The following is a 26,755-nucleotide window of genomic DNA, read 5'->3' on the forward strand; positions in this document are numbered from 1 at the left end:
TCACAATGGTGGGCAAATATAAGAGAGAAGCTCCCCAATGCCACCGGGAAAAACCAACAAACAAAAAAATTAACAAAGAAGGAAAATTGTCAGTATGGGAAGTTAAGTTTCTAGTTTGTTTGCTTCTAATTTTCATGACAGGTTACAGCATCTCTAAGAATTTGAGTTTGGTCGTAAGTTGTCAGGAAATGAATTTTGAAATCAAGTGGAGAGTCCTCTCTTGTCTGTGAACAAATTAGCAGTATACTGGTTCCTTGTAATAGACTGATACTCTCTTCAAAAGATCTATAATGAAATTGGAGAAGATACAAGGAGTCTAAAATGGTCACAATAGAAAATGCCTGCCCATGGAGAGAAAAGAAAACAGAACAAAACAATAGGAATCAATGGACACAATTGCTGTGAGGACACGTGGCCATTTTCCATTTACATCATGGAAGATGTGAATAATATTGATAGTATGGACACTGCCTTATTCTGTTTTGTTGAGCAGTAGGACTAGAAAACACCACCTTACCCATCTAGTTACAAACTTATGGAACTGATTTCTCTAAGAGGAAGTAGGGGTAGAAAATATAAATAACCTCAAAAATGATTTAACTAACTTTGTGGATGACAGCTTCATAATGGGTTATTACAGGGAGTTAGGATGTTTTGGGTACACTCCTAACCTTTGAGGCTGACATCAAAGAACAGCCATTCTTCCCACAGCATGTCCCTTGGTGCCGTCATCAGAATCCTGGACAGGAAGAAGCGTGAGTCTGATCCAATGTGGCAAGACCCAGTAGACTCTGTGCCAGGTTTGTGTGGGTTGTAAATTTAGGGTAAATTCCAATATGAGGGTTGTAAATTTCAATGAATGAAAACTTGAAAATCTTAACTTCTATATTTCCTAATCGTTGTTACTTCTTCTTTATATAATGTACTCTTAAACCTCATCTTTCAGCTGTTTGAGAGATCTCTTATTATGTAGCTTTTATTGGACGAGGATGGTACCTGGTAACCAAGTAGTTTCCTATCCTGAGGGTTAAATAGGGTCAACAAATAACCTTGGAAAATAAATCTTACACCCATGTTTCTTTTGAACATTAACCCATTTTTAATTTGCAGTTTAAGACTGAAAAACTACAATGGAAAGATTTTACTTTAATTATGATTTTTGATTTTTCTGATAGATAAACTTCCCCTTTGAATTGATTATAATCTATGTGTAGGCAAGCACAAAAAGCAGATTTAGGGTTAGGGTTAATTAATCTCTCTGAGATTAATTTTCCTTATTATAACTTTTATTTTGGAGGGAGGTGCTACATTCAAAACTTGGATCTGAATGCATTAAAGTAATGTGTAGGAGTCAAGGGGGGATCTTGTTTTGAAATGGATTTGCATTCAGTAGGTGTAGGGGGAGGCCTGAGATTCTGCTTCCAGAGGGTGCTGCTGCCTGGAGTCTAGGGACCACATTTTGCAGAGCAGGACTTGAAAGGACTACTTGCTAATAGAGCACTGTAGTTTGAAAAACCAATCTTGGTTTCAGCTTTCCCACTAAATGTTTTTGGAAAGTTTAGGGAATAATTAAAACAAATAACTTATATGAGCATGATCCAAATACTACATTTATTTGGATGTTGAACTAATCTAGAAAGTCCTTTTCCACCTCGTCTGAATTCTTCCCATCTCTCTTCCCTTTCCTTCTTGAATATTTCAGTTCAGTATTGAAAGTGGGGGCTAAATGATACAAATGTTTCTTGATTCTATTAAATTAAACACACACAAACACACGCACACACTTCTTAGTTCTGTGTACTTTGCCTAATTACTAGCAATAAAACTCAGTAGAGAGATTTAAGGCTTATGAATGTTCTACTTGGAGGAAATTGTAATTATGGTTATTAAGGCCTTTGGGTTTCTGGGTGTATTTTAAGCAAATTAAAATTTTTATTTTTTATAAAGAGACAGTAACACTTCCCTGAAAAATTATGACCTTTGCTGGGGTATGCACATGCGTTCAGTGCCTATGATGCAAACGGCACATGGGCAACTTTGTTCTTGTAGATGAATCACAGGCATTAAGGACTGTTTTTCTCTCCACTCCACATGTGAAAGTAGGATAATGAAAAGTAGAAACTAAGAAGTGGAGAAAAGTAGTCCATTGTATTTTGCTACCAAAATTATTTTTAAAATGGAATTATTACTTTCAATTCTTTAAAACATTTTAAGGCAGAATAATTGTCACTTAGCTTTTATTTCCAAAGTAATTTTGTTTTCTCTTAAGGTAACATGGGTTTATTGTAAGACTTGATGAAATGCCAAAGAGTGTACAGAAAAATGATGGATTCATTCTCCTTCCTTGCATTAACCACTGTTAATGTTGTTGCATCTGTATTTCTAAGATATTTTTTGTGTGTATTTAGAATAAAGACACTTCCTAAGACACATGCCCAGGGGTGCAGCAAAGTTGCTTTATTTTCTACACTTGAGTTTAGTGTCTGTCTTGAAGCCTTGTTCTTCTTAGTAGTGGAAAATTAATCCTGGTAAATTCGAGTACTCTGTCAATTAAGTGTTTTTCCATTTTCATCCCCAGATGAGCTCTGCCCTTTCCTCCTCCTCACCACTGGCTCCTCAGCAAGGTTTGCATCAGGTTTGTCTGGGGAGAAGAAGCAGTGAGGGGCCTCTGTCATCCCGGCGCCACTCTGCGCTGTTGTGCATGGTCAGCGCTGGTCTTGACTCGTCCACGGCTAGCCCTGCACACTACTGCCAGGACCTCAGTTCATGCCCTCAAGGCCTCTGCCCTCTGGCCCTAACCTGTGGACTCTATCAGCCCCATCTGAGCTCTTCTTGGCATGTGAGGTAATTTCAGATGGTCTCCTAGACTGCTTTGGGCATGAGAGGCCTTCGTAGGCTCTCCATACCTCACTCCCACGTCTCCATCTCGTGGCTCTTAAGTGTCCAGCTTGGAAGCACACAGCTAGATGTGCCTGTATTCCTGGGTTTCACATATATCTTCTGGTCTGACTCTCTAGCTTATCTGGACAAGATATGAATATTAAGGTTAGGGCATACAACCCTTGGTAGAGACACACTCCGCCTAAACTGAGAGTTCTCTTCTTCCTCCCCCACCTGGCGATTCATCGGGTCTTTATCCTGTCTAAGCAGGTAATTGGCTCTGATAATCTTTCATGCTTATTTAGGAAAGAAACTTTTGTTCTCTGTGAATTTTGCCTCTGTTTTTGAAAGTCAAAACTCAGTGTCTCATAACATGGTGAAATGAAAGGAATGGGAAGGTTTTGTTTCTTTTAAGGGTTTTAAAATCTCATTTGGAAACTTAAAATTTGAGTATTTGCACTTCTTTCTTTGAGAAACTCTTCCCTGAGCCAGTGAATTCCACTTGTTTATTTGAATAAAGAAAAACCTAAGGACTAAGAATGAACTTAAAAGAAAAAAAATGAGTTATACTCCAGAATATAATGCCATTATACACATGTATGTGTTTTTAAATGAATCCTGTATCATTTTTATAATTTGCCTTCTCACATTTTTCTATATCAACAGAGCCTTGTTTGCATGGTAACATTGCTATATATAACAAATGATCTTTAAAGTCCGTATTTTAGATCTAATATAAATTATTCAGTATTCTATTGCTGGACATTGTGGCAGTTTACTACTTTTTCACTATAAAAACAAATGCTGTGATGTGAATTTTATACCTTTATGTATTTGTCCATTTCTTTCTGTAGTATTCCTGAAAGTTACATTGCTGGGTCAAAGGAAAACTACAGTATTGCTAAATTATACTCCAGAAGATCTGTACTAATTTATGTTACTACCAGGAGTATATGAGGTCATCATATTCTAAATGCTTACTGATAGTTTTTAATCAGCCAACTCCTAAACTTTAATATATGATGAAGTTGACTTCTTGTTTTAATTTGCATATTTTTTGTCACTAGTGAGGTTGAACATATTTTCATGTACATTTTTCCATTTCTTTGATCAATGTTTAGCAGTTTAAGTTCCCTGCTTCCTCTTCTAAGAAAACCATTCTCCATGTTAATCTACAAGTATTCAATACACAAAAAAAATGTACTCTTTTTGTGTGTTGCTATAATTTTTCCAATTTGTTTCTTTGTTTAATAAGAATTTCTTTGCAATTTCTGACTTTATCACACAGCCTTTCAGGAAATTCTTTTGCTCTGTGAACATAGATTTTAAAATATGTAAGCCATTTTACATTTCACTTTTCACTTTCATGCATTGGAAAAGGAAATGGCAACCCACTCCAGTGTTCTTGCCTGGAGAATCCCAGGGACAGGGGTCACACAGAGTCGGACACGACTAAAGTGACTTAGCAGCAGCAGCAGCAAGCCATTTTACAAAATGATTTTTTTTTTTTATCACATATGTGTGAAATTTAGGTACATTTAAATATTTATAGTAGTTTAATACTTGAATCTAATTGTTTTTCACCGATATTTCTTATCTAATAATACTATTTTTCTTTATGCCAACTGGTCTCTACTAGGCTACAGTGAAAAAGTTGCCATTTCATGATTATTAACTCACAGAGAGGAAGTTACAGTGGTTTGTGAGATGCTGTACATCTCCCAGGCAGTAAGTGAATTGAATGTTATGAAAATGTCGTCAATGAGAGCATGAACTTGAGTGTCTTCTCTCTTTTATGGAAGGTGATCCTTGAGGCCAGTTGGCTGCTCTGTGTGTGAAGCTGGTCACATGCTAGACCATGGAAAGTGATGAGCTGAAGTGGACAGGGCATGTCTGTTTGATGGAGGCAACTGCCATATACCTCAGTTGATGGTTATTAAGCAGGAATGATAGTATGATGCCCATACCATCTGATTATTCAAGAAAAAACAAGAAAGCTGAATTTCCAGAAAAAAAAATTTAGGGGGAAAACAAAGTACTTCTATAGTCTGCCTAGGGCTCGTGGCCATCAGGTGGGACTCTCTGCTTCATATTCTTTCGAGGCAGAACTGCTATATGTAAATAGTGTCCCCTAGAGCTTTGTAGTGTACGACTTCATGTGGTGGCCTTAGAAATGCTTCTATTCCACAATGATAGACTGATTTTCCCAAAAAGTACCTAATGTCACCCCAGCCCACTTGCTTGGGGTGTATGGGCATGTATATATGTGTCTGTGCTTGCACAAGTGCCTGTGTGTATGGGCCTGATTAATTGCTTCTTTATTTTATTTATTTTTTTACTTTACAATATTGTATTGGTTTTGCCATACATCAACATGCATCCGCCACGGGTGTACATGTGTTCCCCATCCTGAACACCCCTCCCACATCCCTCCCCATACCATCCCTCTGGGTCATCCCAGTGCACCAGCCCCAAGCTTCCTGTACAATGGAGTATTACTCAGCCATTAAAAAGAATACACTTGAATCAGTTCTAATGAGGTGGATGAAACTGGAGCCTATTATACAGAGTGAAGTAAGCCAGAAAGAAAAATACCAATACCGTATGCTATGCTATGCTATGCTAAGTCACTTCAGTCGTGTCAGACTCTGTATGACCCCATAGACTGCAGCCCACCAGGCTCCCCTGTCCCTGGGATTCTCCAGGCAAGAACACTGGAGTGGGTTGCCATTTCCTTCTCCAATGCATGAAAGTGAAAAGTGAAAATGAAGTCGCTCAGTTGTGTCCAACTCTTAGTGACCCCATGGATTGCAGCTTAACAGGCTCCTCCGTCCATGGGATTTTATACTAAGGCATATATATGGAATTTAGAAAGATGATAATGACAACCCTGTATGCGAGACAGCAAAAGAGACAGATGTATAGAACAGTCTTTGGGACTCTGTGGGAGAGGGAGAGGGGATGATTTGGGAGAATGGCATTAAAACATGTATAATATCATATAAGAAACGAATCACCAGTCCAGGTTCGATGCAGGATACAGGAAACTTGGGGCTGGTGCACTGATAATTGCTTCTTAATGAGAGCAGACAATCCTTCATCATCTGTCTACTAGCTCCTTATCTTCCTCTTTGGCTCCACTTCTTTTTGAAATATGTTGCTGTCAGAGTACTATGAGTAACAATGAAAAGAATAAAGAGGAAGAAACGTGTCTCTGCAATATTAAGTTGAGCATCCCTGAAAATGAAATGGAGACTTAGTGATTACAAAGTGATTAGAAGAAGTATCTGTTGACAAAAATTCTTGACAAATATGACTCCCCATTTCACCACATCAGGAAGCACATAAGGCAACTTGTTCTGTTTTTGGTGGTGATACTCAGTTTGATCCCTTGGTTAATGTGGATTCGACCAAATCTCCTCACTATAAAGGCAACTTCCCTCTTTGGAATTAGTAAGTAATCTCCTGGGGGATATTTTTTTCCCAATAAACTTTTACCTAATGGTATTAGTTGATGATGGTCCCTGCCTGAATTAAATGATTGTATCAATGATGGAAAAATGGCATGTCTAATTGTATAGCCTGCCAGGCTCCTCTGTCCATGGAATTTTCCAGGCAAGAATACTGGAGTGGGTTGCCTCCCGGGGATCGTCCAGGCCCAGAGATTGAACCTACATTTCCTGTGTCTCCTGCACTGCAGGCAGATTCTTTACCCTCTGAGCCATTGAGGAGGAAGCCCAAATTATATGGCCATAGTCATTCAAATGCAGATTAAAGGATATTCCATAAGAAAACTGGCTTTGATTCTAAAAATCTCGATGTCAAGAAAGACAAAAAATAGCGGGGAAGGTGTTCCAAATTAAAAGGACTAAAGAAACAACCAAATGCAGCCCACAGTTCTTAATTAGTTTCTGGATAGATGGAAAAACAAAACATTGGGGATGGCTGACATCCCCAGTGGATGGATGGATATAGACAAAGGATGGATATAGACAGCGTATTAATAATAATGTTTTGTCCATGCTAAATTTCTGAGGTCTGACAATGATACTGTGAATATGTAAGACAATGTTCTTATTCTCCGAAGGTATATGCAGGATAATTGCATGTGAGGTATTGTGGTGTCTGCAACTTACTTGTAAAATAATTTACCAAATATGATTGTATTATTTCTGTATCTTTCTATCTGTAGATCTCTGTGTATATAGAAAGAGACAATGATGCATAGGTAGGGAGAGAAAGCAAGGGATATTATGATGTTTTTAAATAATTAGGTTAATTTTAAAATAACTTGTTCTTAGTGACTTATAAATACCAAAATAGGTGTTTATATTAATTATTTTAAGAGTGCTTACAATGCTAGTGTCCTAAACCATCTTCTAGAATCTGGAGTTCTTGAAATTCAGTTTTCCCAACTTATTGAAAATGAGACATTTATTCATGTCCCATCTTTAAAGCCCTCCATTTTTTTCAGGAATCAATTTCTTAATATTAAAAGAAAGATATATTTACTAGGATCTTCTTGTCTATCCCATATTCACTATTTTTTATTAATCTGTGATATTTTCTCTTTTCATGTCTTTATTTTTAATAAATATAAAATGGAAGCAGAAAATAAGTTTTCTGTCTCTTTCATCTATTGTTACATTATATTTAAAAGTTGAGCTTAACAATGTCATCTTGTTAATTTTGCTCTTAAAAATATTTCCCATAAACCTTAGGAAACTTTAGCCTTCTTCATATTTCTTTGTGATTTTTCTGTTTTTCTCATGAATATATCCTTTTGTACATGTTGCTTAAATGTTTAAATTCATCAGAGGATTTCCTATGAAACCTTATTGAATTCTATAGAACATCATGTCATTCATTTTTTTTCCTCATTGAGATTATGTAAGTAGAGTATTATTTTGAAAATATCCTCTTAATTCCTTTTCTAACTTAGAAATGTTGGCTGCAAAGCCAATCCTGTATCCTTCTAAACTTAAAAAAGAAATACATTCTTAAAGCCTTAGATTTTACTTCTACTGTTGCAGTTTCTATATATTCTATACTTATAAACCCCTGAACTGTGAACTTCCAGATGTTCAAGCTGGTTTTAGAAAAGGCAGAGGAACCAGAGATCAAATTGCCAACATCCGCTGGATCGTGGAAAAAACAAAAGAGTTCCAGGAAAACATCTATTTCTGCTTTATTGACTATGCCAAAGCCTTTGACTGTGTGGATCACAATAAACTGTGGAAAATTCTGAAAGAGATGGGAATACCAGACCACCTGACCTGCCTCTTGAGAAATTGGTATGCAGGTCAGGAAGCAACAGTTAGAACTGGACATGGAACAACAGACTGGTTCCAAATAGGAAAAGGAGTACATCAAGGCTGTATATTGTCACCCTGTTTATTCAACTTATATGCAGAGTACATCATGCGAAATGCTGGGCTGGAGGAAGCACAAGCTGGAATCAAGATTTCCAGGAGAAATATCAATAACCTCAGATATGCAGATGACACCAGCCTTATGGCAAAAAGTGAAGAGGAACTAAAGAGCCTCTTGATGAAAGTGAAAGTGGAGAGTGAAAAAGTTGACTTAAAGCTCAACATTCAGAAAACTAAGATCATGGCATCTGGTCCCACCACTTCATGGAAAATAGATGGGGAAACAGTATCAGACTTTATTTTTTGGGGCTCCAAAATCACTGCAGATGGTGATTTCAGCCATGAAATTAAAAGACGCTTCCTCCTTGGAAGGAAAGTTATGACCAACCTAGATAGCATATTCAAAAGCAGAGACATTACTTTGCCAACAAAGGTCCGTCTAGTCAAGGCTATGATTTTTCCAGTGGTCATGTATGGATGTGAGAGTTGGACTGTAAAGAAAGCTGAGTGCTGAAGAATTAATGCTTTTGAACTGTGGTGTTGGAGAAGACTCTTGAGAGTCCCTTGGACTGCAAGGAGATCCAACCAGTCCATTCTGAAGGAGATCAGTCCTGGGTGTTCATTGGAGGGACTGATGCTAAAGCTGAAACTCCAGTACTTTGGCCACCTGATGTGAAGAGTTGACTCATTGGAAAAGGCCCTGATGCCGGGAGGGATTGGGGGCAGGAGGAGAAGGGGATGACAGAGGATGAGATGGCTGAATGGCATCACCGACTCAATGGACATGAGTTTGGGTGAACTCCAGGAGTTGGTGATGGGCAGGGAGGCCTGGCGTGCTGCAGTTCATGGGGTTGCAAAGAGTCGGACATGACTGAACGACTAACTGAACTGAATATTATAATTCTCAGCAAATGCTTCCTTGTATTCCAATTAAGTATTGAGTGTCTCCTTTTGCTGTTTCTGCTGTTGTCTGAAAGGTAGATTGTCAATAAGATAGGCCAAGGTTTATCTGGCACACAAGGACAAAGAGTTCAGCCTCCTCCAACCGTGTACAGATATCTGCACATGTCCTGTTTCTCTCCTTCGGATATTCTCCTCCAGCTCACAAACTCCTGGTCTCTCTTCAAGACCCAGGTCATCTTACCACCTGTATCTTAGCTCTCTAGGATGAATCTCTTTCTTCTCTATCCCTAAGCACTTGGCAGTGTGCACAGAAAATACAACTTAAAATCCACAGCACCTTAGTGAATGAACAACAACACCTTTAAAGGCTCTCAGTGAACAAATCTAGGATAAGTTGAGCACAAACATAACATATGATAGTACAATGAACAAAGTCTGTGATTCCCCACAGATATAAACAAACAAGCAGACCAACAAATGAGGGAGAAGGGAAAGCTCATTCCAACGCCAGAATGCCCCCTGATAAATGGAGAAGAATGACGGAGTTAGAGAATCACCTTTGAGAGTCATCCAAAGAATAGTTGATTCAGGCAAGAATCACTGGGCTACACAGGTGGCTCAGTGGCAAAGAATCCACCTGCAATGCACGAGACACGAGTTCAGTCCCTGGGTCAAGAAGATCCCCTGGAGGAGGAAATGGCAACCCACTCCAGTATTTTTGCCTGGAGAATTCCATGGACAGAGGGGCCTGGTGGGCTACAGTGCATGGGGTCACAAAGAGCTGGACACGACTTAGTGAGTGCACAGGCACACACATCAAGCTAGTTCAGTTCAGTCACTCAGTCATGTCTGACTCTTTGGCACCCCATGGACTTCAGCACACCAGGCCTCCCTGTCCATCACCAACACCCGGAGTTTACTCAAACTCATTTCCATTGAATCGATGATGCCATCCAACCATCTCATCCTCTGTCGTCCCCTTCTCCTCCCACCTTCAGTCTTTCCCAGCATCAGGGTCTTTCCCATCATCAGAGCTGATGAGTCAGCTCTTCTCATCAGGTGGCCACATTGGAGTTTCAGCTTCAACATGAGTCCTTCCAGTGAATATTCAGGACTGATTTCCTTTAGCATGGACTGGTTGGATCTCCTGGCAGTCCAAGGGACTCTCAAGAGTCTTCTCCAACACCACAGTTCAAAAGCATCAGTTCTTTGGCGCTCAGCTTTCTTCACAGTCCAACTCTCACATCCATACATGGCTATTGGAAAAACTGGTCTTGACTAAATGGACCTTTGTTGGCAAAGTAATGTCTCTGCTTTTAAATATGCTTCTAGGTTGGTCATAATTTTCCTTCCAAGGAGTAAGCGTCTTTTAATTTCATGCCTCCTCATCAAGGAATACTAAAACCAGTGTGGAAGTTTGAAGAACAGGATGGGTTCTTAGTCTTACTATATCTCCTCAAAAAATATGTCTTCTGGAGCATCAGTTCCCAACCTTTTTGGCACCAGGGACCAGTTTCGTGGAAGACAGTTTGTCCAGCGGGGGGAGGTGGGATGGTTCAGGCAGTAATGCCAGCAGTGTGGAGGGGGATGGTGCAGGTAACATGACTGATGTTTCAGGCAATGTGAGCGATAAAGTGAAAGTGAAGCTGTTAGCCTGCTCAGCTGTGTCCTACTGTTTGTAACCCCATAGACTGTAGCCTGCCAGGCTCCTCTACATGGAATTCTCCAGACAAGAATACTGGAATGGGTTGTCATTTCCTTCTCCAGGGGAACTTCCTGATCCAACCCAGGGATCGAACCCGGGTCTCCTTCCTGTATTACAGGTAGATTCTGTACCACCAGGGAGCTGCAGATGAAGCTTCGATCATTTCCTAACAGGTCTGGAGCCAGTATCAGCCCTGGGGTTTGGGGCCCCTGTTACAGAGGGTAAAATAGTGACCTTATAATATAGAAACCTGGCAGGTATAACTTTAGCCAAGGCATCAAAATTAGTATCACCAGTATTGCAACCAGATTCATCAAGTGCTTCTTGATCTACACAAAAAAGGCCATACCATCAGTTCCTACGTTATTCCCCAAATGTGAGATCAGTCACTCAAATAGATATCCTGTAAATAACTGACCTGCTCTCTTCCAAAATATCAAACTCACAAAAGAGGAACTGTTCCAGAATAAGGGAGACTGATAGGTATGACAGCCTATTGTAATGCATAATCTTGGATGGGATTCTAGTCTAGGAAAAAAGTAGATTAAAAGGAACAGTATTGGGATAACTGAATATGGACTGCAGTTAGAACATAGTATTGGATTATATCAATATGGAAGGTATTATAAGACAATGTCTTGTTTTAGAAATATATACTGAACATGAAATTTCAGTGTAGAGTGTTATTTCAGTGTAGAATGTAACTTGTACTCAAATGGTTCAGAAAACAGTATATGAATATATTTATATATACAGGCATAAATGTGGGACTCTATATACAAATCTATATCTGCAAACGGGCTTCCCAGTTGGCGCTAGTAGTAAGGAATCTGCCTGTCGATGCAGGAGATGCCAGAGACATAGGTTCGATCCCTGAGTCAGGAAGATATCCTGGAGAAGGAAAGGGCAGCCCACCCTAGTATTTTTGCCTGGAAAATTCCATGGACAGAGGAGCCTGGTGGGCTACAGTCTATGGGGTCTCAAGGAGTTGGACACGACTGAGCGAGCACATGTCTGTAAACGTGCACACATCCGGTTTCGCCACTTTTTGAGAGTGACCAACTAGTATTGACACTTTTCCAGCACTGCAGGTGCAGTTTGCTTGGAGGAGGAAAGGAGAATTGTGGCTGGGAGCAGAGGCAACTGGCTCTTGAACCCTGTCGGTGTGTCAGTCCGTACCGCTTCACTGCAGTGCATCTTGAAAGTCTAGTTGGACTCATTTGGATGGTGTACAGAGCCTTTCTAATTACATAGGTACACTTGCTGTGTTACATCAAAGGCTCCTTGTCCAGGGCGGGATTTGTCTTCAAAGACAGTGAGGAGAGTGGCCCATTTGCAGGAAATTGCATGGTTTGGGGGTGATGTGTTTTTGAACTTGTCAATTGGAGATTCCAGTTTTTAAAGTGCTGGCCTTTTGCTGTATGCCAAAACCGTTAAAAGACTTTCCATTTATAATTTTGAGGATTTCTCTTTAACTTCTGCCAGAAGAAACCTGTAACTCAGTTTCCCCTATTATCCTTCTTGGTATATCAGCAGTTTGACTCTGAAGTGTTCTTGGGGATGACATCCTAATTTTGTTGATTTATGGGACTTAGTATAGTCCTAGTTATGTTAGGAAAGAATTAGCTTAGTACTCTTAGTGACTAATCATCAAAAGGATGCTTGATTATTTCCTTGTAGCTAAAAACAGAGCATGGGGCAGTGAGCAAATTACAAGGGCACAGCCTAATTTGAAAGAAACTTCTCACGGTTTTAATCTTGGTACAATGCATTTTATCCCTAGGTGCTGTACATATATCTTTTAATGAGGAAATTAAAAGCCTGGCTTTTGAAATCAGAGGTCAGAGCTGGATTTAAATTTGTCACTAACAAAGTGTATGACTTTGGAAAGGTTTCTTAAACTCTCTAATCTGTTTATTCACTTCTGATAAACAGAAATTATGAGTAATAAGCACTGCTTTCAAAAATGATGAAAGCATATAGCCTGCAATTTGTCGCATAGTGTGTTCCTCTGTATTCATTTTCTTCTCCTCCCATATTGATTTTCCTCATTTTCATTTCTTCTTGTTCTGAATACACATAACTTCTTAGAACAAGAACGATTAAGTAACATGATTTCAAACTAAGGTATTGATTGCTATAAACTTAACAAACTGACAAAGCATGTTAAAATGAACTTTGATAAATGTTAAATGCAGGTGATTGGCTTAAAAATTACTGAGAACTAGGAAATGGCAACCCACTCCGGTGTTCTTGCCTGGAGAACCCCAGGGACGGGAGAGCCTGGTGGGCTGCCGTCTATAGGGTCGCACAGAGTCGGACACGACTGATGTGACTTAGCAGCAGCAGCAAACCCTGTGTAGGTCTGAAGATTTAATAGTGAACCTTTCTAATTTTAATTAAGTCTGTGGGGTATTTCACCCACAGTGACCTGCTGCTGCTGCTGCTAAGTCGCTTCAGTCATGTCCAACCCTGTGCAACCCCATGGACGGCAGCCCACCAGGCTCCCCCATCCCTGGGATTCTGCAGGCAAGAACACTGGAGTGGGTTGCCATTTCCTTCTCCAATGCATGAAAGTGAAAAGTGAAAGTGAAGTCGCTCAGTCGCGTCCGACTCTTCGTGACCCCATGGACTGCAGCCCACCAGGCTCCTCCGTCCATGGGACTCCAGGCAAGAGCACTGGAGTGGGGCGCCATCGCCTTCTCCACACAGTGACCTAGATTGAGTGTAATAAATCTTTCACTTGTTATTTTTGCATAATCGTGTATTCCTGAATAATTGTTAGACAATAATGCTTGTCAGCCCTAAGGGTTTGCTAGTGTGTTTTTCATTAAGACAATTAAAAATTTTTTTTTTATTATCTTCATTTGAAGAGACCTGTCTCTAGGACAGTGTAGCTAACAGTATTCATTCTCTATTTTAAAATACAGTGGTATAACCCACATCTAAAACACATGGATCCTTTAATCTGGTTAGTTATGACACTGGTGGTTCTTGAGGGCTGTGTTTATGACACCAAATAAGCTATCCAGTTGACTTTCCATTTATTGTCTTAAAATTAAAACACTGAAATAAGCAGGAGTCAATTTCTATTCTAAGACCCACGTGGTCCATGAGAGACAGTTGACTAACTTGTACGCAGTGAGAATTCCATCATACCCTGTTTCCCCTTTTAAAAAACCAATTTAATCTTTGGATAGAGGGGGCATTTTTTCCTATAGGCAGTTGGGTAGGTCAGGCACCGTGGCACTTAGCTTATAGTACTTAGGAAGTATGCAGAACTTATTTTGAAATACTGTTAGTATAAGAAGTATTTAAGTACTTTATGGAATAGAAGTCCAGCTCTGTTTATGAGCAGTTTTCTTTTTTCTATTTAAATAATTGGATTATCTCCTTGTGTAAACTTGGACTCGTGTGAAAGTGGTGGTTTCACAATCTTCATAAATGTATATATTTAGATCTGCTCATGTTTGAGTTACCATTAGCACCAACACTCTGTCAACATTTCCACAGGGTCTTTTAAGTATGTTGAGAAAGTCCCAGCCAACCCTTGACGTGAGTAATCTATACTACACAGCAGTTTCTAGGCATGGCTCAGAGGATCCCACACATTCTAACTTTAAACTTACATATCTTCTGGCATTAGAACAGTTTGATGGAGTGATTTTTTTTCCCTCCGTCCCAGATTCAAGCTGGTGGCTCATTTTATACAATGTAAAATATATGTCTTCCTTTGTTTCAGAACATCATATAACTTTGGGCAAATGAGCAATCTCAAAGCATCTTACATTGTTCTCTGACTTCATCACCTAATGAATGTTAATGGCCATAGCTGTTGTAGAAACTGAAGAGCTTATGCCTTTGACCATGTTAATAGTTTAGTTTTGGGATGAGCATGTTAAGATCCTTAATTGTACATTTTCCCCTGTTACCTGTCAGAGTTAACATTTAGCCTGGGAATATGCATTAAGATTTTTGTGTCAGAGTTGGTGGTGGGAGTGAGGGGAAGAGGAATAATTAATTCTTAAAGGGCTTGACTTTGACAGTGAGTGTTCATTCTGAGAAATACTTCACTCTTTGGGGAATTGTATATGCTTACTTGAGGGCTAATGATTTTAATTTTTCGTTAGCATCTATACATAGCTACTTTCATATTTGCTTGGGTCTTTTTACTTGATGTTGGGTGTTAATGACTGTTTTTGGAAAAATGTTTCTGAGTCTCAATTAATTCATTCAAGTTCTTACTTTCTACTTGATGGTTAGTTGATGAGTGCATAGAACTGGCACATCAGAGTGCTCGTTTCAACCTTCCTTGAGCTTCTAGAACTCAGTGCTGCCAAACTCTCAGGATCAGGACCTGATGGGTACTGATTAAAAACAAACAAACAAAAACACTTAGGTACCTTGCATTGCAAAGTAACATGTGCATTCAGAAGCTCTTTTGGGAAATCTGTGGCTCACAGCACCAGATGTATAACCTGCATCTGCTTCAGGGGCTTACATGTAGGGTGAACTATGTTGAAAGGATACTGCTTTGTCTCAAAGTAAAATGTGTTGAACCAAAGTAATTTTTCCTGATTATTGTAGTGACTGCTTTGGTGCAACCTTTCAATTTCCTCCAGTTTTGGCAGGCTGCCTTGAATATTAATGAGGATTTGTTAAATTAGAAGGGGAATGTGTTTATTGTTTTCTGAATAGGTCCGTTGTGCCCTCAAACAAACCCATGTAAGATTCCATCCACATTTATTTTGCAACCATATCTTAGTTCATCATCTTTGTTTGACCTGCCTTTTGAGTATTCTGGGCTTCCCTGGGACATCTCAGTTAATTCAGACTTGAAGCACTCATGACACATGCCTCATACACACTTTCTGCTTCCTTGTAATGTGTTTTAAAAAAAATATCCCATCTGGTTAACCACACAACAGCCATGGCTAATCTTGGTTGTAAATGTATTGCTGAGGTGCCAGTCTATGAGGATTATGACTCGTGTGGTGCGAGCACTCGAGAGGAATTAGCAGCTTACAGTTGTGGTCCTTTTCCTCATTTTTTTGTGATGATATTAGCACTTCATGTGTTAAAATAAACCTGTAACTCTACTTAAATTCCTCCCTCCATATTTTAAAATCTTCTAGTAGAGTTGAGCTTTTGTACAGTAAGATACATACTTTGGTAGGAGCAGAAACATCATCTAATTAAATTCCTTTAATCCTGATGTCATTAAGAATATTACCTGGTATCTCAGTTGGTAAAGAATCTGCCTGCAATGTAGGAGACCTTGATTCAATTCCTGGGTCAGGAAGATCCCCTGAAGAAGGGATAGGCTACCCACTCCAGGATTCTTGGGCTTCTCTGGGTGGCTCAGATGGTAAAGAATCCGCCTGCAATGTGGGAGACCTGGGTTGGGAAGATCCTCTGGAGAAAGGAATGGCTACCCACTCCAGTGTTCTGGCCCAGAGAATTCCATGGACAGAGGAGCCTGGCAGGCTACAGTCCATGAGATCACAAAGAGTCAGACACGACTTTCTTTCAGAAGGTGAAAGTATAAAGTGAAAGTGAAGTTGCTCAGTCATGTCGGACTCTGCAACCCCATGAACTGTAGCCTACCAGCCTTCTCTGTCCATGAGATTTTTCAAGCAAGAATACTGGAATGGGTTGCCATTTCCTTCTTCAGAAGATCTTCCTGACCCAGGGATTGAACCCGGCTCTCCCGCATTATAGGTAGACACTTTATTGTCTGAGTCACCAGGGAAGTCCTTAGGGAAGTCATCACTTTCAGAGATGATTTCAATATTTTGGGAGGCTTAGAAAATTTTAGAAGTATTGTTTTCCTAAGGAATACTTCTGAAGTTAGGGATATATCCAGTTTTTCATTCTTAAAAGACATGTTTTAGGTGGATAAACAATGATATTATTAATTATCAACTAATAACGTTTTCAGACACCCAATGGACATGGGTTTCTCAAAGCTAATACTTCTTGGAGAAGCTAAAAGTTTCATAAGTCTTTTTCCTAAAAATATTGGTATCTATTGAAGCACTCATAACAAAAGGTAAAAAATGATTCTGAGAAGGTGTATTTCAGTTCTACAGGTTATGAAACTTTTGAATTCTTGGCACAAGTTTGCCCTTCTCATTTTTTTTCCCCTAAACTCATGTTATTTTAGCTCCTCTAAAACTTCAGTGGACATTTAGAAACTTACCTGTGTCAGAGCTTTATTAAAATTGTTCATTTTAACATCTGTTTTCTAAGGCATGATTATAATGGTGAATATCTAGCCTGTTAAAATCTGTTGTCTTTGCATCAAAGATCAGATTACATATTTCATTTTTATCAATATTTAAAATTTAATGTAAAAAAATTTAATGTAAAATAAAGTACTCTGAAAGATAGGTATTTCTCATTTGGGTCAAATTTTGCATGGCTTGATCATTCATAATCTTGATGGCTTAGTCAGGTTTGAGCTTGGTATTATACATGATTACAGGATTTTTTATCCCAGTGATGCCAAGTTCTAGTGGAAGGATCTATGCCCAACTTGATTTGTATAGGATCTGACAGGCAAGTTCTCTATTATTGGTGCCAGAGATAGGGTTTTTGTTTCCAAATATGTATCTTGAATTTGGAATTGGGTGGAGATAAATATTAGCAATTTTGTGATAGGATGGATCAATGAAGTTAATAATAAATGTTCATTTTTTTGAAAAGCTGTTGGACTTGTAACATTATTTAACTTGAAAATATGGAATGAGGCTAAGATGCTATGCTAACAGGATATTATTCAGTCTCATTATTTTCAGAATTAGAAATCTGTACTCTTTGTCAGGAATGGATGCCTTCAGCTAGTAAGAATTTAGATTTCTTCTTGTTTGGCAGGGCTTACAACAGAAACAGGGGAACACTTTTAAGAAGTATTAGGAGTATATTAGAAACAGATGGGCATTCAGCACCTACATAAAATGTTCTATGGGATAAAATGTGCATAACTGGGTTTGATTTAACAAAGCATCAAACTTAAAAATATCAGGATTCGTAAAAAACCAAACTTACTTTGCAATTTAAGAGGAATATAAATTACGTGACTAGAATTAAGAGTAAAGAGTTTTACTTAAGCTGTTTTTTTTCTCCTTGTGTACTTATTAGTGATATAAGGAATTGTTACCTGGTTTCTGCCTCGTGATTTTTTGTTTTCTATACCCGTATATTCCTTTTCCCGTCAAGGAGATATGTGTGGATTTGTGTTAATACCACTGTCTAACACCTTTTAGAGGATTTTTAATGTTTTATGTGATATATTTCATCTTTAGAATTTTGGGTGGGTCTAGATTTAGAAAAGTGTTTTGGTTGGAATGATGAGGCCCTGGATCTCAGCAGGCTTCAGGGTTGGAAAAGTTGAAGCTTACGGGGGAGAGCAAATAAACACGGTCTTCAAAGCTGGGAATTAAGATCTGTTTATTCACCTGCACACTTGAATTAAATCTCATAGAAATACGCTGAGCCATTTGACTTATTAAGATCCTGACAAAATAAATTACTCTAGTCATGTTTAAAGGTCTAATTTTTGCTTGGCTTTAGATATATAGAAATTGGGGTGTGTGTGTGTTAGTCGCTCAGTCATGTCTGACTTTTTGCGACCCTGTGGACTATAGCCTGCCAGTCTCCTCTGTCCATGGAATTCTCCAGGCAAGAGTACTGGAGTGGCTTGCCATGTCCTCCTCCAGGGGATCTTACCGACCCAGGGATTGAACCCAGGCCTCCTGCATTGCAGGCAGATGCTTTACCATCTGAGCTACTAGGGAAGCCCAGAGATTTGTATGCTGCTGCTGCTGCTGCTGCTAAGTCGCTTCAGTCATGTCCGACTCTGTGCAACCCCATAGACGGCAGCCCACCAGGCTCCCCCATCCCTGGGATTCTCCAGACAAGAACACTGGAGTGGGTTGCCATTTCCTACTCCAATGCATGAAAGTGAAAAATGAAAGTGAAGTTGCTCAGTCGTGTCTGACTCTTAGCGACCCCATGGACTGCAGCCTACCAGGCTCCTCTGTCCATGGGATTCTTCAGGCAAGAGTACTGGAGTGGGGTGCCATTGCCTTCTCCAAGAGATTGGTATAGTCACCATATAATGGATGAAGAAGTTCTTGTTGAATTTAGCTTCTGATTTACAACATAGAGGAGACCAGGATAGTTGACACTGGACAGTGGTTAATTAAACTGAAAAATTTGTTTGAGGTTTGGGCCGTGAAGCTTCAAACTGCAAAAATTACACATGTTCTTATCCTTCAGCTTTGAGGAGCACTGCTGAAGGTTGGGGCAAGTGAAGAGACAGCACTCACGGCTGGGTGTGGCTCACATCACTTTTGTTTTAAGAGGATTCCTCTTATGTAGGGTTATAAAGATATCTAAGATATGGACTCAGGTAAGTATTCCTTACTTCATTTTCATTGTCAGTTAAAGTTCAAGTAAATAAAGCAATGCATTTACTGATTTTAAGAAAACCTTTTTAAAAATGTGGAGTACACTTTGTTGACTCTGAAATCTTTGTGGTCAAGATGAAAGTTGACTTCTGATACATAAAAACAAAACAAAACAAAAAGCCTTTAATTTATAATGAGTCTCTTAGCTCTGTAATTCTCTTCTCTCCATCCTCCTCACTGTGCAGTGTGATTTATAGTGATAGCTCTGGGTTTAACTTTTGAACTTTAAGTACAGCTTCACTTAACTTTGTGATGACTGTGGTCCAGAGAACCTTCTCCTTAAACTATTTTGCTACATATGTAAATCTTCCAAGTTCTCTTTTTACTTATGAAGCTAAGTCTGGGATAACCTTCTCCTTAAACTATTTTGCTACATATGTAAATCTTCCAAGTTCTCTTTTTACTTATGAAGCTAAGTCTGGGATAACCTTGATATTACGAGTTCATATTTGTAGTTAAGTTGCAGAGCAAAAGGCAGCAGTGAACCACTGCAGAGCGCTCTGCGGTGTGCGGCTGCCTTTTGCTGAGCTCCAGCCAGCAGCTCCTGTCCTTGCCTTAGTCTCCCGGTTGTTCCTACTTAAAGGCTTTTTCCCCGCCCCCCACAAAAGAGTCATAAATTACATCTCCAAATATCATGCCATAAGGGTCTTTCTGCTTAAGGTGGGTTATGTTCTTAGACAGCCCTGAAAATTAAATGAGTTGGGTTCTCCCCAGTCACCACTTCCTCTGCCAAAGCCATTTCATCCATCATAGAGCTGCTGAGTCTTTCTGATTCTGTTCCCTTCACTCACGTTCTACACCCCACCCACCCTACTCTGTCTTTATCTCCTCCTTGCATGGAAGTTAGTCTGTGTCTCAGTTTTTGAAACTTATATACTGATTCCTTACACCCTGCTCTGAACAATAATAACAAAATCTTATAATAAAACCTCTTCAGAGGCATCTGGGAAAATTGTAAATAATCTAGGCTTATTTCCAGGGGCTTCACTGATGGCTCAGATGGTAAAGAATCCATTTGCAATATAGGAGATCTGGGTTTGATCCCTGGAGAAGGGAAGATTCCCTGGAGAAGGGAAAGGCTACCCACTCCAGTATTCTTGCCTGGAGAATTCCATGGATAGAAGAGCCTGGCGGGCTACCATCCATGGGGTGTCAAAGAGTCAGACACGACTGAGCAACTAATACATTCACTTTCACTTTGTATTTCCAGTCAGCTATGTGAAAACATTTTATAAATTGTAATTATTTCATGAGAGTAAGGCATAATAGAAATCTTATGATGAGAATAAAAGCAGAAAAACTGACCCTACAGTAGAATGGAGAGAGAAGTAGAGAAAGATAGGTAGGGCAGAGGGTAGGGTGGTTAGGGTGTCTAAGCTAGAGGTAGAAAGGGCCTCTGATAAGATTAGTGGAAATCACAAGAGTAAGGGTTCAGATTACATCTTCAGAAGATATTATCACGGGAGCTACAAGAGGAAGAAAACTTTTAGTAATGGCCTAGACACAGGAGTTGGGAGGACCAGAGACTGAGAATGAGGTCTTGAATCGAGGCTCTAAAAACTGGTTGTGGTCTTCATAAAAACAGTGTTGGGCATAATTGAATGAATGGTGTTGGTGGGTAGAGGCTACAGATAAAACTGACATTTCCAAGAAACATGAGTGATATTGGTCTGGTTCATTGGTAGGAGAGGATGCTCACGACCTGATGAAATTTGAGCAAGTTATCATACTTCATGTAAAGTCTGATCACAGTTATGAAAAATCCCAGTTACATATTTTAGCTGTCGTATAAGTGTACATATATGAAGGGGTATCTGGAAAGTTTGTTATGATTTTATTAGGAACTCTATATGAGGAGGTGATTTTCCATTTGATTTGATTCTTTTTTGCTCCACAGTTGCAGGTTAAAGAAAATAAGTGGTAAATAAGAAATTAGTTGGGAAGCATAGATAGGCTTGCAAGCAAGAAAAAGTCCATAAAATAGATTCACTATGTAGATAAAAGCAGTTGAACAGTTGATAGGACGAAGTCCTAGAATAGGTGGGAAGAAGCAGACCTCAATGGCCAATGCAAAGGGTTATCTTGGCCTTGGTTTCTGATCCTGAGTACCTTAGCTCTTTTTTGGCTCCTTCTCTGAAATGTTAGGTTAAGACCTTGTTTTGGGGATCTCTCTGGAGGAGAGACTGTAAGAACAATCAGGGAACCTAGAAGAAGTGGGGGGAGAGTGTTTGTGGAACTGAAACCTAGGAAGAACTGCTCCGAGTAGAGGTACATATATTGGATACTGAAACATTTTAAGTAAAGGACGGGTGTGGTATATAGCATACTTCGGAGTATTGCTGCTAGTCTGAATACTGAATGTTTATTTCTTATGCAATAAAGATTATATGTAGGGCAAATAGGATTGTAGTCTCAAAGTGAAGTTTCAATAATTGATGAATTTTCTATTCCTTCTTAAGACTTTCGTGGGCTAACTCAGGAAAATGAAGTCAGTGTGGCCTTATATATCTTGTATTTATGACCTTGCTTGGTGTAAGGATAACTAAAAGTTAACATGACTTTTTCATATTTTAGAAATTGTACTGGGATTTCAGGTTGTATCATTTTTAAATTTTATACCAGGACTAGAAACAGAATGTTTTCTTTTAATTATCCTTTTTGTCACTAACTGTAGTGAACTTCATGAGGTTTATATATTTCAGATGCTATTTTTTTTCTTACGTATTTCTTACCTTTTGTGGTACAGCTCTTTAAAACTATTTTCTAGCTAAGTTCCTCTCCCAGTCTACCATTCAACTTGTCCATAAAATTTTTTTCAGCTTTAGAGTTTTAATTTCTTTCTCATTTGCATATTTTATGATACTGTTTCTTCCTGCACGTGATTTCTAGTCATTCCATCCCTTCCAATGTGCTAAAGATACTCACTTTAAGGTTATTTTCATATTGTTCTTTCTTATTCTTTAGGTATGAAATCTCTTACTCAGACTGATTGTTCCTCATGGGGGTTTGCTTGCACGTGTGATTTGTTCATTTTGATGTTAAGGTAGTTTTCCTTAAGTCCCAGGTGTCAGGGTTGTAGAAAATTTCTGTAGCGTCATTTCATACTTTTTTTTTTTTTTTCTTTGTGGATATTCCTGGATCTAACCTCTTGACTTAGAAACCCCATACTACATTGATGATTTGAACTTGGATCCCACACTCAGATGTCTCGTAGATTTGGTGTAGTTATTTCTCATGGGTTATATTTTTCTCTCCTCCTGTATGCCCCCTAATCCAGGGTTGGAAATGTTTTCTCTGGCCAGTTGGAGTTGGGGCTTCTAATACTTGTTTCGTGGAAAAACAGCCTTCATGACTCCACTCTCAGTGCAGTTCAGTCGCTCTGTCGTGTCCGACTCTTTGCGACCCCATGAATCGCAGCACGCCAGGCCTCCCTGTCTATCACCAACTCCCGGAGTTCACTCAGACTCACGTCCATCGAGTCAGTGATGCCATCCAGTCATCTCATCCTCTGTCGTCCCCTTCTCCTCACAGAGACAAATGTTAACTCTTTACGTGCACACTTCTTTACTCATTTATATTGAAGTGTAGTTACTCGCAGTACTGTGGGCTTCACGTTTACAGTGATGTGGTTTGCCACGCACGTTTCCTTGGTTTGGACTCAGGACCCTGCCATGAGGTCTGCCTCTGTCTGCTTCAACATCTCCAGCCATTTAGTTTGAGCTTTCAGCCTCAAGTCTGCCTCTGGGTTTCTTCTTTGTTGCTAAGTTTAGTTGTGTTTTAACCTTTTTGTTTTTTTTCTAAATGGCAAAGGTTATTTTGTTTAGCATTTCTATATGATTAGAGCAGAAGGAAAAGAGATACTTGTCTTTTTAGCATGTTGTGCTCACCAGAAGTCTGACCATATGCATATTTAAGCATGTATTCTTTTTTCTTTTACAGCTAGTTATGTATCAAATCCCATTTGCAAGGGTTGCTTGTCTTGTTCAAAGGACAATGGGTGCAGCCGATGTCAACAGAAGTTGTTCTTCTTTCTTCGAAGAGAAGGCATGCGCCAGTATGGAGAATGTCTGCATTCCTGCCCATCTGGGTACTATGGACATCGAGCCCCAGATATGAACAGATGTGCAAGTAAGCAGTTGACTTTTGTCCACCCTATTTTACTGCTTATGCAACTTAGGGGGAGTTATAAGTTTAAAATTTTGATTAAGTATGTTTTCAATGTACTACAGAAATAGTTTAAGCTTAAACTTAAAAAAAAAAATGAGTGGGGTGGGATAAGAACACTTTTACTTTATCTTTTGTATAGAAATGTATTGTTCATGGGGCCTCCCTGGTGGCTCAGTGGTAGAGAATCCACCTGGCAAAGCAGGAGACATGAGTTAGATCCCTGGGTTGGGAAGATTCCCTGGAGAAGGAAATGGCAACCCACTCCAGTATTCTTGCCTGGAAAATTCCATGGACAGAGGAACCTGGCGGGCTATACAGTTCATGGGGTCGCAAAAGAGTTGGACACAACTCAGCGACTAAACAACAGCGAATATTGTACCTACACTTTTAAGAGTACGTAAGTACTTTTTCATAACATGTATTTTGGACACAAACATGGTAGGCAGATTTTTGTAAGACATACTTGCTTAGCACTTATAAAAAATAAAGGACTTTAAATACCTTTATACTGGGAATAGCCTCTTGGGTTTTACCACAGTGTCTGAAGTTTCTTTTTCCTCTTATACTTAAGTTTGTAATACCTGAATTAGTCTAATCTTTAATACATTAATTTAAAGCACCATTACTGATAAAAGATATAATGAAAATACTTAGTTTACTTCAAAGTATTCTAAGTTTAGCAACTACAAAAAGGTCATTAGGGAATGTCATTCTATGGAAAGGAATGCAAGTACAATTTTTTAATCCAAAAATCATTTATCATTATAGCATGATTCTCAACTTCTAGTGTAGAAATTGGAGTTAAAAAAATGCAATAACAAAGGAACATCCCCTTTTTTAAAGAGCTCAAATTTTAGAGGATAGAATGGGTAAGGAGAAGGGGCACATGGAGTGAAACGACAGATGGGTAAGAAGTTTAATCATAATTCAATGTACTAAGCACTAGATCAGCAGGCAACTAGTGTGTTACGGGAGTGACTTAATTCCCTCTAACACATTGTGCATGACTATTAAATCAGCTGAGGTCTTTAGGTAGGAAGAGTGTTGGAGTTTTATCATCCAGGGACAATGTTATTTTGGAAGGAGGCACAACTAATAGAGGAAGATTAAATAGAATCTGGGAGGAAGAAACAACACGTTTGAAAAAATAATGTGTTTGGGCAATGAGAAGTCTCATTTATGGTGCTGTTGGCATCTTGAACAAGGCACAAGTCCTGCACTGCTGGTCACTGAGCATTCTTAGTCCTTGCTCCTTAAATAATCTTCATTGCCCCAAATCACGATGGCAATAAAAATTATCCCCAGACATTTCCCAACACCTAGGGGAGCACTACCATCCCTGGAGGAGAACCACTGAGTAGTATGTGCTTTGTGTGAGGTATGGTTGGAATTGAGGATGAAAAGGGAGGCTTAAGTGCAAATAATAAAGGTCTTGAGTGCCATGTTAAGAAGTCTGGATGTTATCTGAGGGTTTTGAGCAGGTTGTAAACTAGAGAAATTGCTTTATTTAATTCTTGCAGAAGTGCAGGAGATGAGTTGGAGAAGCCTACTGTAACAATTGCAGATGTGAAATCTTGTTCTGATGAGAAGTTTGTGGGCAGTGAATTTCAGAGATTTAAAATCAATGAGACTTAGTAACTAACTAATTTCACAGAGTGCAGAGAAAATCAAATTTGGTCATAGGGTTTCTGGCTAAGGTGTTTGGGTGAATAGTTTTGCCATTAGCACAGATAGAAATATACAGTCTTACAGGAAATTTGCATGTATTGATACTTCCATTGTATAGAATTATTTGGATTAAAAACTAGACAGACACAGCTCCCCCAAAGTATCAATACATTGATCAAATTTTTCAAATATGCACTTTATCCTTAAAGTGTATGATTCGAGGTAGCTAATAATGTGCATTCTCATAGTTTTTGAGCCACCCATAGCAAAATGGGGCCAACTTGAACTGGATTCCTGTTCAGATTGCTTTAGACCGTCTATGTGGTGGCGGTGGGGACTTGAGCACATGGATGGTCTGTGTGGGTGCTTATTCTAGACTAACAGTACAGGGAAGATGAGACAAGAGTTCAGATGGCTCGGCATTTATTCCACGTGCTATGCTTAGCATTCCTGTGTATGTACAGGAGGCTGGCCATTAATGTTTTGCTCTATCTGGGACATTGGGGACTGAAAGTGGCTGCTCTTAACAACTATGCAGGGACATGGGGCATAAACCAGGACTGTCTTGGGCAAACTGGAATGGGTAGTCATTCAGCAATATCCCAGGCTATCAACAGGGTCTTCCTTAGACACTCTGAGACAGGGCTTAACACTTACATTTTGGCTAAGGTGATCCCTTTTCTCAGAAACGGAGAGGAGAGCAGTGACTGTAAATCAGCCTTAGAAAGAGAATCTCCATGTGAAAATGGGTTTGCCATGGTTATACTTATTGTAAGTGAATGCAATCAATGTTGCAATTTACTGACCTAGAAATCATTACTTATTTGGTACAAGCGGGAAGTGCTTATTAACAAGGCTCCTGTGAAGCAAAGTGAAAGTGGAAGATTATTTCTTAATTCTCAGTATATGACTGAGGATGACCATGGTTCATTCTTAGTAATATTGGCTCTTTTTCATGGGTACTTGGCATATGTTGCATGTTATTTATATTTTATATAGACGATGATACACTCCACTCTTTTTTATTAGATTATTTTGCCATATATAGGCCATTACAGTTTTGAGAAGAGTGTTCTGTGCTATAAATAGGTTCTTATTAAATAGGTTCTTATTAGTTATCTATTTTATATATAGTAGTGTGTATATGTCCATCCTAATCTCCCAATTTATTCCTCCCCCTACCTATCCCCTGGTAACCATAAACTTGTTCTCCACATCTGTGACTCTACTTCTGGTTTACAACTAACTTCATTTGTACCCTTTTCTAAGTTTCCACATATAAGCCATATCATATGATATTTGTCTTTCTGAGTCTGACTTCAGTCAGTATGACAATCTCTAGGTCCATATACTGCAAGTGGCATTATTTTGTTCTTTTCTATGGCTGACTAATATTCTGGCTTCTTTTCTTGACATTTTGTTTCTGTGCATATTTATGTCTTTCTTTCCTTACACATGTTTCATCCTGTCTTGTAATTTGTTTTTACATGATGTGCTATGAACATTTTTCCTTGTCATTAAATATGAGTGCATGTTTTCTACTGAATAGATAACCATAATACATCTAGCTAATTATCTATTGAAAA

The 26,755-nt window shown here is 39.1% G+C and overlaps 1 protein-coding gene across 2 annotated transcripts in view; it reads left to right on the plus strand.

The window, feature by feature from the left end:
• RSPO2 (R-spondin 2) overlaps positions 1–26,755 on the plus strand; it is a 172,393-nt gene that overhangs the window by 62,879 nt on the left and 82,759 nt on the right. For both annotated transcript variants that reach the window (XM_027561315.1, XM_027561316.1), the window contains one exon: positions 23,274–23,462. In XM_027561315.1, coding sequence (XP_027417116.1) covers positions 23,274–23,462 — 189 coding nt within the window. The remainder of the gene's footprint in view (positions 1–23,273; positions 23,463–26,755) is intronic.

Source organism: Bos indicus x Bos taurus, chromosome 14 (genome assembly GCF_003369695.1).
Source record: "Bos indicus x Bos taurus breed Angus x Brahman F1 hybrid chromosome 14, Bos_hybrid_MaternalHap_v2.0, whole genome shotgun sequence".
In the NCBI taxonomy this organism is placed as follows: domain Eukaryota; kingdom Metazoa; phylum Chordata; class Mammalia; order Artiodactyla; family Bovidae; genus Bos; species Bos indicus x Bos taurus.